The 12,984-nt window shown below is 54.5% G+C and overlaps 6 protein-coding genes across 6 annotated transcripts; 1 reads left to right on the top strand and 5 right to left on the bottom strand.

The window, feature by feature from the left end:
• Window positions 1-1,222: 1,222 nt before the first annotated feature.
• Window positions 1,223-1,797, bottom strand: BO70DRAFT_393115 (uncharacterized protein; the record flags this gene model as incomplete). Its single annotated transcript, XM_025546335.1, has 2 exons — window positions 1,223-1,401; window positions 1,467-1,797. The coding sequence occupies 2 exons, from the start codon at window positions 1,795-1,797 to the stop codon at window positions 1,223-1,225; spliced, it is 510 nt and encodes a 169-aa protein (XP_025402753.1).
• An 852-nt stretch (window positions 1,798-2,649) lies between these two features.
• Window positions 2,650-3,702, bottom strand: BO70DRAFT_393114 (uncharacterized protein; the record flags this gene model as incomplete). The annotated part of the gene is made up of 2 exons (XM_025546334.1): window positions 2,650-2,886; window positions 3,460-3,702. 2 exons carry the CDS (start codon window positions 3,700-3,702, stop codon window positions 2,650-2,652), a joined length of 480 nt encoding a protein of 159 aa, XP_025402752.1.
• A 657-nt stretch (window positions 3,703-4,359) lies between these two features.
• On the bottom strand, window positions 4,360-6,717 carry xlnD (beta-xylosidase XylA; the record flags this gene model as incomplete). Its single annotated transcript, XM_025540811.1, has 1 exon — window positions 4,360-6,717. One exon carries the CDS (start codon window positions 6,715-6,717, stop codon window positions 4,360-4,362), a length of 2,358 nt encoding a protein of 785 aa, XP_025402751.1.
• Window positions 6,718-7,005: 288 nt separating this feature from the next.
• BO70DRAFT_358928 (MmgE/PrpD family protein) lies at window positions 7,006-8,666 on the bottom strand. The gene is made up of 2 exons (XM_025542414.1): window positions 8,402-8,666; window positions 7,006-8,287 (listed from the first exon to the last, which is right to left on the bottom strand). The coding sequence occupies exons 1-2, from the start codon at window positions 8,633-8,635 to the stop codon at window positions 7,076-7,078; spliced, it is 1,446 nt and encodes a 481-aa protein (XP_025402750.1). The 5' UTR covers window positions 8,636-8,666; the 3' UTR covers window positions 7,006-7,075.
• A 443-nt stretch (window positions 8,667-9,109) lies between these two features.
• Window positions 9,110-10,732, bottom strand: BO70DRAFT_415335 (citrate synthase; the record flags this gene model as incomplete). Its single annotated transcript, XM_025547371.1, has 5 exons — window positions 10,398-10,732; window positions 10,157-10,351; window positions 9,339-10,103; window positions 9,209-9,291; window positions 9,110-9,159 (listed from the first exon to the last, which is right to left on the bottom strand). Exons 1-5 carry the CDS (start codon window positions 10,718-10,720, stop codon window positions 9,110-9,112), a joined length of 1,416 nt encoding a protein of 471 aa, XP_025402749.1. The 5' UTR covers window positions 10,721-10,732.
• Window positions 10,733-11,069: 337 nt separating this feature from the next.
• On the top strand, window positions 11,070-12,615 carry BO70DRAFT_330049 (2-methylcitrate dehydratase; the record flags this gene model as incomplete). The annotated part of the gene is made up of 2 exons (XM_025540810.1): window positions 11,070-11,403; window positions 11,464-12,615. 2 exons carry the CDS (start codon window positions 11,070-11,072, stop codon window positions 12,552-12,554), a joined length of 1,425 nt encoding a protein of 474 aa, XP_025402748.1. The 3' UTR covers window positions 12,555-12,615.
• Between the last annotated feature and the right edge of the window lie 369 nt (window positions 12,616-12,984).

Raw genomic sequence — 12,984 nt, 5'->3', positions numbered from 1 at the left:
GAATCTGTGGATAGCAACGGTGACATTTGCATCTCCAAGCCCATGGGATTTCACAGCGTATAGAGCGTCAAGTTGAAAAGCTTTCTGTCCATCTGTTACCCGATGAACAGCATCGGCCTTCAAAGCCAGGTAAATTTGCTGTGGTATATTTTAGTCTCCTCTAGCCGACTTGGATATTTACATCGACTCAATCTACAGCAGCACAAGCTCCGGGGAGTGAGAGGAAGCCTGCTGCCATCTTTTGATGATGATTTTCACTGAACTGGTATTCGAGACGAGGGAGTAACTCCCACTTGCAAACCTCGTGTCCCTGATTCATAATAGTCACTGACACGGCGGTTTCAATGACCCAGAATCGCTATCGAGAAAGTCACCGCAAGACAACTGACAAGATCGAGATATCGGAAACAAGCCGATTAAATTAACCACATCTGCTGGCTTAAGTTGCGCTTCATCGTGTATGCCCTTTTGTTAGACGGGAGGGGGTAATGCACCACCTTGTGCACATTCAATACCTTCACCGAGTTGAAGGGCAGAGATCTATCAAGGATAGTGGGGGCTATTCGGGATTTGAGTACACCCGGTAGCAGGTACATTATTCGTCGGTCTTGATGCATTTCAAGTCGGATGGACCCCGCTGTTAACCACTCAAGACAAGAATGGGACTTTTTTCCCGTTTAAATATTCGAAACCCTTTTTGATCACTAAGATGCTTGAGTATCATCTCGGAGACGCTGAGAATGCGCGTACCCTGGACTGTAACAACCTGATGGATACCTGCCAGTTGCCGATAGCCCGCCTAAAGGAGGGGGGGAGAGAGGAAGATGGAGAGATGGGAGGAGAAAGATAGCTTTTCTTGTGGCGATTACATGGCACGGACACAGTGGCTTGGAGGCTTGAATATACTGTGTGAATATACATTTCAATCCAGTTCACTATAGTTGAGGAAGAAATTGTGAATTACTGTCAGTTTAGGAATTTAGGTGTGGGAATTTATATTTCCTGTATATGAGTCAGTTGCATCATGGATGTTAGCCGAGTGAATGGGTTTCATCCGATCTGAAATTCCTATAGTAACCAGAAACAACATTCCATGGAGGATAGAGGTATGAAACGATAACTATAACCAAGATATAGACATTCGTTATTAAATTAAAGGCCCAGTAGACTTATCCACCTCCATCATAAAACACATGAAAAGGTATATTCATCCCAGCACCGCTCACAGGAACTTATTAACCTCCTGGTTAACACCCTGGTTCACAGAGCTATCCATCCCAGAAGGAATGTACTGATCGACCTTGCTATCGACCATCGAATCAACAAAGTTTCCAGAGCCACCGTTGCCAGAACCGCTGTTGTTCCCACTGCTGTTGTTGCTGCCGCTGTTGCCCAAGAAACCTACAGTCAACCCCGTCAGTCACCACCCAACAATCCCCAACGCCACCTGATGAAGGAAGACATACTCTTAGCCTCATTCATGAGACCCCCAAAACCACCCGAGGAGCCACCTCCCTGGTTCCCAGACTGGCCATATGAGCCACCACCGTTCCCACCCGAACCGCCGTAGTTGTCCTGTCCACCCTGTCCTCCGAAGTTGTCATTCCCAGAGCCACCATAGTTGCCAGAGCCGGAACCTCCGTAGCCGCCGGATCCAGATCCGCCATAGTTATCCTGGCCACCTTGACCACCGAAGCTGTTTCCGCCGCCGCCGTAGCCGGAGTCGTTTCCGCCGAAACCGCCGCCGCCGCCTTGGTTACCACCGAAGTTGTTGGAGCCTTGGCCGAAGGAGTCCATTGTGAATATTATTGGAGGTAGGTTTAATTTGTTGTAGATGAGGGTTTTGGAAGTAGAAAGTAATAGAAAGTAGAAAATGAAAAGATAGAGAATAAGCCGATCGATCGAGAGACCCCTCCCACCTTTTAAAACACCAGCAGAAGCAAGCAAGCAACAACCCATCTCAGCCCTCAGCCCTCAGCCCTCAGCCCTCTTATCTCGCGCCATTTGCCCCTCAGCAGCTCCAGGCCAGAAGGGGGAATCCCCAAAATTAAAATGATGTAACTAGTTCGTTTTCCGGGACCTCAGTCTGGAGCTAAGCTCGGACTAGTGGAATTCGGTTTCTGGGTCTGGTCCCTGGTTTTCCGATTATAAAACCCGCTGATATTGGCACGTTCAGCTTATCTCAATGAAACGGGTCTAGCTGATCAAGGTGTTTTTGTCCAATGGTGGGGTGAGATCTAGTGTATGGTCATGGAGATCGGACATAAACTGAAATTTGGCCTCAGGTTTGGCTTGGTGTTGTTGATGATGGTGGTTGAATGGAGGAAAAAACTCTTACCTGTAGACACAATACTGTTAGCTTCTTTGAGGTAGGTATGTAGGTAGCTCCCCAAAACACTACCAAATTCGGCTATGTAATATTACTCCGTCTAGTAAGGCTCCACCCGATCCCGACCGATCCGGAATTACCTACTAGATACCACTGTGATGATAGTTAGTGGATAGATAGTGGGCGTGCAGGAGCAAGTGGCGAAATCCAGGGCCTGCCGGTCTGGCCCCAGCGCGAAGGGATCTGGCACGGGCACAGGCACAGGCACAACCACATGCACACACCCCACGAAACATGATTCTCTGTGTCGAGAGTCCTGCTCATGCTGAGGTCATGATCAGCCACGTTCCCCAAAATATCGACTCGTCTGGAGGGGGGAAGTTGACGTAGGGATCATCGTGGGGAGATCTGTCGCGGTCATTGGCCTTGTTGTCGCGGTGGCGCCCCCACACTACTGGCCAGGGCGCGGCCAACCACAGGCCCCGGCCAAGCCCCGGTGGCTCAACCAAGCTTTCAGTCAAGCTCCAATATTTCCGGCCGGGCGGGCGGGCGTCCAGCTGGTTCCGTTTGAGCGAGGGTTATTCTATTTGGCGTATGGTTTCTGTATCATTTGGTGAGATGGGTGTGGTTCGGGATTTGCTAGGTAGGTCAGCTATCTACTGTGCATGTACCTATGTTCAGCCACTGAGTGGCAATCTTTAGGTGGCTGGCTGATGGGTGGATGTACTTTTACTCGATAATATGTGCAGGACAGGGGGTGCGGAGTAAATATATCCCGTCCTTTTTTTTTTTTTTTTTTTTCGTAAAAAGCTACATTGCAGAGTGGATTCATAGTGAGACATGGCTTTTCTAGTAATATCATCTTTGAGTATAGTCTGGTAAATGCCAACAGGGGCGTTCGATTTCAATCCCAGAGTGACAGACAATAACCGTCTGGCTGCTACCGCACTCAGTAAGAATCGTAACCCTAACCAGTTGGCGCCCCCAAAGCCTTATCCAGAACTGCCTATACCCCCCCCTACCACCCCTGTACACAGCAACCCCGAAAGGTCCAAGTAGATAAAAAGCCAAAAAATAACAACCTAACACCCCCCCTCCACCAAAGCCTCCGCCTCATCCAACCCACTAACCACAATATCCGCCACGCCCCCGTAATCCTTGCATATCTGGCCGAAGGAATTCTCCTCGTCGCCGGTGATGACGCACCGGTAGGGGTCCGGGTAGCATGGGCTCAGGGAGTCCGCGCAGGCGGGCGAGTCGACGGTGCAGTTGACGATGAGGTAGGTGTATTGCGCGGTGGCTGGTTTGATTATTTTGGTGGTGAGGAGGGCGAGGGAGAGGGATAGGAGGGTGACGGGGGTGGTTTTGATCATTGTTTTTGGAGGGGGTTTGGTTGGTTTTGGTTGTGGACCTGTGGTTGTGGTTGAATATTGAATATTATGGATGAAAGGAGGGACGGATAGTAAGTTGATGGTGCTGATTTCGGTCCGACGGATGATGGGTTAGGAAGAGAGAGGGGGCTTTATATATCCCAAAGTTCCAGAGGAAAGGCCGAAGAAAACCTTCTGAGATATACTTTGTTTTCCAGGTAGAAAGTCTACACTGACTGTTCATTCAAAATGGAAATACTGTTGTTGAAGCAACCCCATTCACTTATGTACTAAAGAGAGTATTCTCACATCAGATAGACACCTCACATGCAGGGCCTCGTTGCGGTGATCGATGGCTGGCCTGGCCATGAGATCGACACATGGAAGGCCTGAATCATGCGGGGTCTTTTGGTGGCCTAATGTCTCACTATAATACCCCAATACCCCATTCTCAGGATATAGATTCTGATATAAAGGTCTGAGCGGGTTAGGCAACCGGTACTTTTGCATCAATATAGCGATCACCATTGGGTCTATCGGAGCATTGTTTCAAACCAGAGGTCATGAGATAGCTTTAAGGCCTTCATGGCTGATGTGATTCTCACACTGAGATAGACACATTAACATTGAACAATAATCCTACCAAACAGCCCAACCCCTCTACCCCGACTCACTAGGCCACTTCACCAGCACCGCCTCCTCACCCACCAACTCAAACTCCCCCACAACACTGCGCTCATTGTTCAACGCCAACTCATACCTCCCGGGATAAACCACCCAATCCCCCGCCTCACTTACCCTAGCAATGCTCTCCACCGTCACCGGCACAGTAAACACCTGCGTCTCACCCCCCTTCATAACCCCCAACCGATCAAACCCCACCACCCACTTATTCGGATACGGCGCCGGCCCGGCCGTGGTATTCGCGAAAACGATACCAGTGTACCCGGACGCGGTATCGCCTGTATTCGTGACTGTAGCCGTGAAATTCAAAAAAATGCTCTGCGCCACGGAATTCAGGCCCGAGTGTGGCTGGGACAGGATCTCCTGGATATTATACGTGCCCCCGGTTGTCTCGTTAGTGGAGGCTGAGAAGGTGGTGTAGAATAATCCATGACCGAATTCGTACACCGGTGTCCCGGTATACCATTTATATGTCTGTCCTGGGTTATCACCATCCGGACGAAGGTTCATATCTGTGGCGGGGAAAGCGTCCGCATAGGACGCGGGGTACTGTGTCGTGACGAGACGGCCAGCGGGGGCGTGTTTCCCCGTGATGACATCCCGCAGGGCATAGCCGCCTGATTGTCCTGGGTAGCCGCCCCAGATCAGGGCGCTGACGTTAGGGTTACTTTTCAACGAGGAGGAATCGACTTGTCCGCCGCCCATTTGTAGGACGATGAGAGGTTTGCCGTAGCTTTGGTCGGCGAGTTGTTGGATCAGGCTGAGTTGGTTGCCGGGCCAGGCGATGGATTCGCGGTCTAGGGCTTCGGCTTCGATGGTGTTGTCGATGCCGCCGGCGAAGATGGTCACGTCGGCGGATTGGGCAGCCGCGAGAGCGGCGGAGAAGTTGGCGGTGGATTTTGAGGAGATTTCCGTGCCCAGGGCGTAGTTGACTGTGTATCCGGCAGCCTCGAAGGCGGAGAGGGGGCTGATGAGGTATGGGGGCGTGCCGTAGTAGTTGCCTTGGAGTTGGGTGGTGGCGTTGGCCCACGGGCCGATTAGGGCGATGGTGGTGTTGGTTGGAGAGGAGGTGAGGGGGAGGGCGCCATTGTTCTTCAGCAGTACGATGCCTTGGATGGCGGCTTCGTAGGAGACGTTCCAAGCGTCTGTTTTCTGGACATCATTCCAGGTGAGGGATCGGTAGGCGGAGGTGTTGGCACTCGTGTCAAAGTAGCCCAGACGAACGAGGGTCGAGTAGAGTCGGATGACTCCGCGTTCGATGTCGTCCCGGGAAACTTCCCCGGAGGCGAGGGATTCGTTAAATGTCCACTGGTATGTGGTGCCGCAGTCGATGTCCGTGCCTGCGAGAAGCGAGTCCGCAGCGGCTTGGGATTCGTTGGCCGCGTAGCCATGCGGGTTGAAGACGTTGTAGACGGAGTCGCAGTCACTTGACACATAGCCGTCCGAGACGAAGGAGAAGGTGTCGCGCAGGAGGGACTGAAGGAAGAAGGAGCTGGCGCAGGAGGGCACCCCGTTGACGGCGTTGTAGGAGCACATCACGCTGTGGACGTGAGCGTCGCGGGTGGCGACGTGGAACTGGGGGGTGAAGTATTCGGATAAGTCCTGTTGGGTGATGTTCAGGTCGTTGCCCAGACGCGAGTGGTTATGCCAGTTCTCCAGATCATAGCCCGCAAAATGCTTTGCCGTGGCTGCCAGCTTGAGGTGCACCGGATCGTCGCCCTGGATGCCGGTGATGTACTCGTAAGCGTAGATCGAGGCGATGGTAACGTCCTCACCAGGGGTCTCCTGGCCTCGACCCCAGACGGGGTGGCGATAGGCGTTAATGTTGGGGGCGTAGACGTCGAGGCCGTAGCGGCCGGCGTTGTTAAAGGCGCGGCCCTGGGTGGAGATGATGGACGCGATCTGGTGGATCAGCGTGCGGTTGAGCGAGGCAGTGGTAAGAATGGGCATCGGAAATGAGGTGGCCCAGCTGTAGGCACCATCGTCTGTGAAGTTGGCCCGGTCGAGGCCGTGTAGAGCTTCGCTCCATACTTCATAGTTGGGAAGGCCTAACCGGGGCACCCCCAGTCCTGAATTTCCCGTGTTGGCAATGAGTTCGTCCACAGTGAAAAGAGAAATCAATGACGCCGCACGATCATAAGGAGAGGCAGACGAATTGCAGATGAGGTGCGTGCTAAGAGGACCATTGTGGCAGTCAGGGAAAGACAGGTCCAGGGTAGCCAGGCAGAGGGGGTACAGGTCCGGGTTGGCTTCGGTGAGGTAGTCGACGTAGCTGGTGTTGGCCTGCGACAGAGCAGTGGGCAGCAGAGCTGCAAGAGCCAGGAGAGTAGCCATGGTCGGTTAATAGTGTGCTGGCAAGACCCTGCAGGGAGAGGAAGTGAATGCCGCATTTATAGCGGGTGGCCTGATGAAGCCAAGGGTCGTCACGGAGCAGCCCCGATCTCCGCAATGCGGGGTTTAGCCTGAATGCAGGGCCGGGGATTCTGTGGTTTATTTAGCCATGCTGGTTGAAGACGACCCAATTCTTCCGAATGGTGGACTGCAGAATGCCCAGGCTCCCTGCGTCATGCGGGTAAATGCGTGGAGGGATTCCCCCGTGGTAGTTTGACAAGCCCTAAATGAGGCTATCCGAATGCATTGGTAATCCATGACTATGACCCAGCTTCTTCTTCCTCAATCTCAACACTCAAATCTAATCCTCCAAAACATTCACTGTTTCCGGAGCCAACAGCCCCGCCAGCTTCCCCACCACGTCATCCACGTCCTCCAGATGCAAGACGACCGCCTCAATCTCCCTCTGTCTCTCCTCCGCAATCACCCCTCTCGTCACAGCCCTCCACTTCTCCAGAATCTCCTCATTCGACAACGCCGGCTTGACTCCTCTCGGCGCCAGAACCGTCGTCTCCAACACTTCCCCATCCTCAAACACCACCTTCACCCTCTGCGCCCAAGAATGATCAAACTCGTCCACCTCTCGACACTCCACCTTGCCAATAATCTCCCAAATCTCCTCTCTATTCAACTTCGCCGGCGCAAACTGCCCAGGAACAATCTCCCCATCAAGAACCTGCAACGCGACCGCATACGGGACACACATCTGCGCAGCAGTCACCGTGGCGGGCCTCTCAGGCCTCCAGCCCCCCTTCTTATACGCCGCGCGGGCCATCTCCGCCTCAATCCGCACAATCCCCTTCCAATCCCTCATTCTCTCCGGATGCTCCTTCTGCAACACCCTCACGCAATCCACCGTACAATGCGTGCCCGCCATAAGCGGATACGGCTTTTCGCGGATCCTCTCCGTCTGCCAAACTTCCCCGAGATCCTTACTTACCTCCTCCTTCACAAACCGCGGCTCCTTCTCCGCTCCCAGAGAATACATTCCCAGGAACCCGCCGTACTCACGATCGAAGATCTCCTTGATACCTGTGAACCCCTCCCGGGCGAGATAGGTCGCCAGCACACCACTCCGCGCCGCGAAACCGTGCTGCATCCGCTTAACCATGCTCTCGAACTGCGCGGACATGAGCCCGCAGGCTTGCGTGCAGGCCATGCCGAGCGCGTCTTCGATGTGGTCGGTCGAGAGATGGAGAAGCTTCGATACGGCGGCTGCGGAGGCTGCGGGGCCGAAGATCGCGCCGGAATGCCACCCGATGGTCAGCATGTGGGAGCCACCCAGGGCCAGACCGACTCGGGGTCCAGTCTCGTACCCGGCTATCATAGCTGTGAGGAAGTCGGCGCCTCCTATGGGAAGACCCGTGGTATGGGTTTGTTGTTCTGCGGCGGCGAGGACGGCGGGTAGGATCACGGAGCTGGCGTGGATGGGCGCCTCGATGTGGTAGTCGTCGAGGTCGAAGGCCTGGAGGAATGTGCTGTTGAGGAGGGCGGCGGAGGTGGGGGGGAGGGTCTGGGTGTGGTTAGCGGAATGGAAGTGTGGAGGGGGTGGGGACCGGAGGAGGATGAGGTTCGGGAGTCAGGCAGGATCAGCGTAAGGGTTGGGAGTATGGAGAGGGTATCGAACCTTGTTCCATCCGATGACAGTGCAGTTCCCCGTTCCCTCGATGGCAGTAATGGCATCGTGGGCCTTGACGGACCACGGTAGACGCGAGCCCAGTAAAGCACAACCGAGGCCGTCCAGGATCAGATACTTGGCGCGGGTCTGGATCTCCGCCGGGATGGAGGAGGGGTTGACTTCCTCGATCCAGGTGGCGAGGTTGCGAGTCACGGAGGTGGAGGGGGATGTCCGAGCAGCCATTGCGAACACGGAGGGTGGGTTGAGGGATGAGAGAGGGTGTGTGAAGCAGGATGAAGAGTGCGAGTGATGGGGTCCATTTATAGATATGGGAGCGTGGGCGGGCGGCGAGCAGCGGATGCGCACCCCCCGAGCTTCTCCGACCATAAGGACAGCAGCAGGCCGATCGGTCATCCCACATGCACACTGACAGGAAAAGTAAGTAAGTATACAGCGCACTGCTGATCGCCGTGTCTTCATCAGATTTTGGATCGAGACGATCTCTCGGCTATTAACGCCTCCTCCGCCTGTCAATCTCGGACTATATCGACGGCTGCAGATGCAAGGGACTATTGAGTGCTGACATTAACCTAATGAATATACTATTGACAACTACTACTAGTAATTGAATCGGAACAGATAAATAAATACTCCGAGTTAGTCACCCGCTCCGTACACTTCCGAAAATACCGAACCATCCAGTCCACAGTCTGTCTCTCAGTTGGGGACGTACACCTGCAGAGGCCGCCAAAGGTCCGGAGTGCGTTCTACATTATTAGCATGGATCTGCATCGATCAAGGAAGAGGCTGGCTCACCTGTCTGTTCCTTCCAATGTGCCATCACACCAGACACCCGCGAGCACGCAGCCAGCACTGTCGCAAACTGGGGAGTGATGCCCCTGCATCTCGTTAGCGTGCATACCGATCCCGAAAAGGAAATACGTACAGCGCTGTGTAAACGAAACTCCCGTACAGGTCCGCATTGGCCTGCAGGTTTCGCTTGACAAAGTACTCATTGGTACTGGCAACTCGGTCGATTTCCATTGCCACCTGCAGGATCGGGTCCATCTCGCGAATATCGCGGTTCCGCGTCAGCTCGTCCAGCATCTCCCGCACGTACTTGGCCCGCGGATCTACCTGCTTGTAGATCCGATGTCCGTACCCAGAAAGTCGGCACTCCTTTCTGACGACCCTTTCGATCAATTTGGGCACGTTCTCAACGCCACCGATGTCGCGCATGCCCTTGTAGGCTGCGTCGATCGCTCCTCCGTGCAAAAGCCCGTATCCGGACATCGCGCACGCCACCATTGCTGACAGCGGATCGGTTAGTGTCGACGAGGTGTGGAGAAAGGCCGACGTCGAGTTGGTCATCTCATGGTCCGCATACAGAGCCCATGCCTTCGTGAGGATCTCGGCCGCCTTCTCAGGCGTCACAGCCGCGTTGTCGTCCACGAATCCTCCCATGTGTAAGATGTTCTCAATGTAGCTGAGATTCAGGTCCGGGTTTCGGAATGTGCGGCCAGTCATGTGGCAGTGAGCAAGTGCAGCACTGACAGCCACAATCGCCAGGGTGCGGATTATCTGTGCATCGACCATCTCTGGCCGCTTGTTGTAGAGGTTCGCGCCTGCGTGGGCTGGGATCAGCTCGGGCTGGTCCGCCAGAAACCCCGTCAGTGCTGCGCCAAGGACTACCATAGGAGGCGTGGTGCGTCTGGATGATACGAATCAGCAATGAATACCCAAGGGATCTTAAGAGGGACATACGGGAAAGATGCGATGAGCTGAAACACGTTGTCCGGAACCACCATCGCCTGCGCAATTCGGCGCTGGAAGTGAAGGCGCTGCTCCGAAGTGGGCAAAGATCCCCAGATAAGCAAGTGTGTGATCTCCTCGTAGCTCTTGCCGATGAGGGATCCCAAGGGATGGTCGCGATACAGGATGATCCCTTCGTTGCCATTACTGAATTTGTTAGCAGCATGCGGCATTTGAGGATCGATATGCTTACATGTATGTAATGCTCGACATCTTCACGGCCGTGTTGCGATAGCCCGGGTCAATCACTCTAAGGCCATCCTCAAACTGCTGGCGCAGGGTCTTATCTGCACGGTCGACACAGATTTGACGGAATCCCATGGCTGGCACCGCGTTCCGCACAATGGGAATGGTATACTTCGAGCCCGTTCGATTGTCGCGCACGGTCAGCGTGCCCTCACGCTCGCCCGGCAGCTCATGCTCGAGCAGGGCATTGATGTAGTTTCCCTGTAGCGGCAGCAGACTCTTGCCGGCGTCGAAAAATCGACCCAGCCAGGATGACAGTGTGTATATCATTGTGAAAGCAAGTGTGATAGAAGACAAGATGGTGACTCTGTTTCATTGTAATTCCTTGGATCCAAGGCCCTTATTTGTACCCGACTGAGCAGCCCTTGGCGTGACGAGACCCCGGCTGGGATGCAATGGATCGAGATCAACAGCCAAGCTTTGGTCCAGTCACTAGCGACGGCCGGCATCGACTATCGGTGTCGATCAGAAGATGTCCTTCGTCCACGAGCTCCCGCCGGGGATAAAAGGGCGGTCTTGTTCACGTCTCGTCCTTCTTCACTCTCATTACTCCCCCGGCCAATCCAAATTATCCCGCGAAGTCTATCAGTCTGAAGTGCTCCCGTTTCCTCTTTTGACCATGGCCACCTCCGATCGGCGCTACGATGAGCCCATCGCTCGCCTCGTCGAGTATGTCTACCACTATGAAGTGACCAGCGATTTGGCGATTCTGCGGGCCCGGCATGCCCTCATGGACGCGCTGGGCTGTGCTCTGGAGACTCTTCAGCAGAGTCCCGAGTGTCGCGCCCTTGTCGGCCCCTATACCCCGGGGCTTGTCGCCTCCTATGGCTTCAAGCTCCCTGGCACCTGCCACCAGCTCGATCCGGTCAAAGGCGCTTTCGATCTGGCCACTTTGATCCGCTTCTTGGACCACAATGATGCCTATCCCGGTGCCGAATGGGGACATCCGTCAGGTACGTCCGCATCAGGATGACCCTGAACTGCGGGAGCTCAAAGTGTTAACCGATCGACAGACAACCTGGGCGCTATTCTGGCGGTGTCCGACTGGCTAAGCCGTACGGGAGCCACCAGCCAGCCACTGACCGTCAAAGAGGTTTTGATCGCCATGATCAAAGCTTACGAGATCCAGGGCTGCTATCAGGTGCGGAATGCCTTCAACAAAGTGGGCCTCGATCACACCCTTCTTGTGAAAATTGCCTCCACCGCTGTGGTGGCGTGGCTGATGGGTCTCACGGAGGAACAAGCCGCCGTAGCCCTCTCTCACGCTTGGGCAGACGGTCACCCTCTGCGAATCTTCCGTCAGAGTCCGAACGCGGGTCCACGAAAGGGCTGGGCTGCCGGTGATGCGGCCATGCGTGCGGTACATCTGTGCCTGTTGGCTCGCGCCGGGCAGCCGGGTATTCCCAGTGCTCTAAGTGAGCCTAGTTGGGGCTTCCTTGCGGTGAGCTTTGGCGGAAAGGAACTGGAGCTGCCGCGCCCCTTCAAGTCCAGGGTTATGGAGGAGGTTTTTTTCAAGCTGATGGCCGCTGAAGGTCATGGTATTTCCGCGGTTCAGGCGGCCATGACACTGGCAGAGTCCCTGGCTAGCCGGGGCATTGACCCTGCTACGCAAATCAGTCGGATTGATATCCGAACACACGAGGCTGCTATGCGCATTATTGACAAGCAGGGTGCGCTCACCAATGCCGCCGACCGCGATCACTGCATGCGATACATGGTATCAGTGGTGTTGTTGAAGAACGCAGTCATCGAGGCGGACGACTACCACGATACAAGTGTGTGGGCTCGCGATCCACGCGTCGAGGCCCTGCGCCAGCGGATCCAGATGGTTGAGGACCCGCAGTTCACTCACGACTATCACCATCGACGCACTGCTGCCAGCGGACTCACCGTTATATTGGCTGACGGGCAGCACCTGAATGAGGTGGTCGTCGAATACCCTATTGGCCACCCCATGCATGAGGATACACTGGCCAAAGTGCGGGCTAAGTTTCAGCGCAATATGGAAGGCATGTTTACAGCGGAGGAGACAAAGCGGGTGATCGACGCGATCCATCAGGACCGCATGCCAGTGCATCGGCTGGTGGATCTGCTTGGTCGGTGATCTCCGCGATAGGTGGATCCGGGCTGGATGGGCGGCGATCAGTGTTAGTAGTCGGGTTCTGGATTTTGGGTCGATTAGTATACCTGCAAGATAGGGCAATAGTATATTATTTCGATCGTGAAATTGATGTAAGATAATAACCATGTCTAATGAGCGGTGAGGATGTGTCATGGCCGTCATGAGTTCCATGCATCATCCACGATCCGATGCATCTCCCTGCAGTCCTACCCCCAATATTCCGCGTTCAGTACTCGGGAAATAATTCCTGGACGCTAGATTCGGCCATCCTTTGACTCCATGCATCATCAGTCGCACGACCGCACCATTACGCAGGCCATCGTCCGTTGCTTTTGTGATTGTTGAATTATCAGTTAGACCGCACTTCCTCACTTTTGGCTTTGCTTGTGTTCGGGATAATATATTGGTATTA

The sequence above is a fragment of the Aspergillus heteromorphus genome, assembly GCF_003184545.1.
Source record: "Aspergillus heteromorphus CBS 117.55 chromosome Unknown BO70scaffold_3, whole genome shotgun sequence".
Classification (NCBI taxonomy): Eukaryota; Fungi; Ascomycota; class Eurotiomycetes; order Eurotiales; family Aspergillaceae; genus Aspergillus; species Aspergillus heteromorphus.
This window is presented reverse-complemented; position numbering and strand designations above follow the sequence as displayed.